Source organism: Fukomys damarensis, unplaced genomic scaffold (assembly GCF_012274545.1).
Source record: "Fukomys damarensis isolate Sample0158 unplaced genomic scaffold, DMR_v1.0_HiC HiC_scaffold_27, whole genome shotgun sequence".
NCBI lineage: Eukaryota > Metazoa > Chordata > Mammalia > Rodentia > Bathyergidae > Fukomys > Fukomys damarensis.
Window position 1 is genome coordinate 5,542,346 of NW_022900939.1, and position 1,775 is coordinate 5,544,120.

General features: G+C 55.9%; 1 protein-coding gene across 1 annotated transcript in view; it reads left to right on the forward strand.

Moving 5' to 3' along the window:
* Spi1 (Spi-1 proto-oncogene) overlaps positions 1-160 on the forward strand; it is a 10,851-nt gene extending 10,691 nt beyond the window's left edge. The window contains exon 6 of the mRNA XM_010612675.1: positions 48-160. Coding sequence (XP_010610977.1) covers positions 48-160 — 113 coding nt within the window. The remainder of the gene's footprint in view (positions 1-47) is intronic.
* The last annotated feature ends 1,615 nt before the right edge of the window (positions 161-1,775 follow it).

The following is a 1,775-nucleotide window of genomic DNA, read 5'->3' on the forward strand; positions in this document are numbered from 1 at the left end:
TTATTCTCGGCCTGTGGCCAGGCCCAGCAGTGTGTGCCCCTCCTGAGGCCGTGTGTGCGGCGACGTCGTGCTTCCGTCTGTCCCCGAGGGCCTGACCGGTGCGGACGGGTCCTCCGAGTGGTTAGCGGGTGGGGTCCTATGGAAAGGGCCTGGAGCGTAGGGGTGTGTGCCTGACCTTCCAGCACTGGGGAGGCTGAGGCGGGAGGATCGCTGGGAACTCGAGGTCACCCTGAGCTACACGGCAAGACCCTCTTAGAAAACAAGGGCCGGGGATTTAGCTCAGTGCCGCCGCGCCTGCCTCGAAAGCTCAAGGTCGGGAGTTCTATCTCCGATACAAAACAAAACAAAACAAAACAAACACATTAAAAACGATAAATATATATATAGGCCCTCAGCACTCCCATCAGCGACGCCTGCACTCCCAAGCATTGACCCAGTCAGGAAGCTGGGCTTTTTAGGCACTTAGCAAAGGACAGCCGGGAGATGAGTCTAACAACAGGCCATTGTATAAGCTTTTCCCAAGCCGACAGTGCACAAGTTCCCAGCTGGCCCAGGAGCAGGAGCCACACCCCAAGGCACAGGAAGTGTCTCCCCCCCCTCCCAGGGCCTTGGGTAGGCAGGGTCCAGACCCTTTTCTGAGCATTTGGCTGCAGCTCCTGACCCACACAACAGGGGGAGCTGATGAGGCTGAGCAGGCAAATCTGCGAGCTCCCCCCAGGTAGCAAGAAGTGGCTGCAAAGGCCGGTGCAGCAGCACACCTGTGATCCTAGCACTAGGAGGCTGAGGCAGGAGGATCTCAAGTGGAGCCCAGTCTGGCAATATAACAATTTAGTGAGACCCTGTCTCAAAATGAAAAATGAAGAAGGGCAGGGAAGGTAGCTCAGTGCAAAGGCCCTGGGTTCAATCTCCAATGGGGGGCGCAGTGCATGCTAAATGGTGTTCAGTGTCTTCTTTTAAAGAAGGCTTGGAGGGCCGGGGATTTAGCGCAGTGGTTCTGCTGCCTGTCTCGAAAGTGCAAGGACCTGAGTTCGATCCCTGGTACCCCCCCAAAAAAAATGGCTTGGAAGTGGGCGATGTGGTTAAAATTGGAAGGCGATGGAAATGGATTGTAGGGTTTAAAAGGGTGGTGCCTTTTCGTCATCCAGAAGATGCTTGTGTGGAGCTGTCCCCTCTGACGACGAGACACATGCACCTTGGAGCGGGGTGGCCCTGGTAATTTGCTCCTTGCTGTAGCAATCAAGGACTGTGCTGGGGGGGCATCCAGACACCGGACAGGAGGCGCCCGGGACAGGAGGCCGGGCTGAGACGACTTCACTTAGCTGACCCCAGGCTCGCCCTTGCTGCTTCTACTTGGGAGTGTGTTTGGAGACGCGCCCCACCCGGTCCCCCCAAACCTGTGACACTGGCCCCCACCCAGAACACCAGGGTGACACAGTGAGGGGCAGAGACCGGCTCTTCCTGGTCTGTGTGCCCGGCAGTGCCTGAAGGGCTCTCATTTAGTGTTTTTAAAAATGTACTTTTTACAGTACTAGGGATCGGATGAATCCAAGACCTGCTCCCTGAGCTACATCCCCAATCCCTTTTTAAATTTTGAGACTGGGTCTCTAAGTCACTAAATTTCCCAGGCCAGCCTCACATTTGTGACCTTCCTGCCTCAGCCTCCCAGAGTGCTGGGACAGCAGGCATGTGCCACAACACCCTGCATGGTTTTCATGTGCAAACCTAGTTTATGTGTGTGATAGGCCAGTTCCGTGGGTGCATCTACCCCCCAGGTC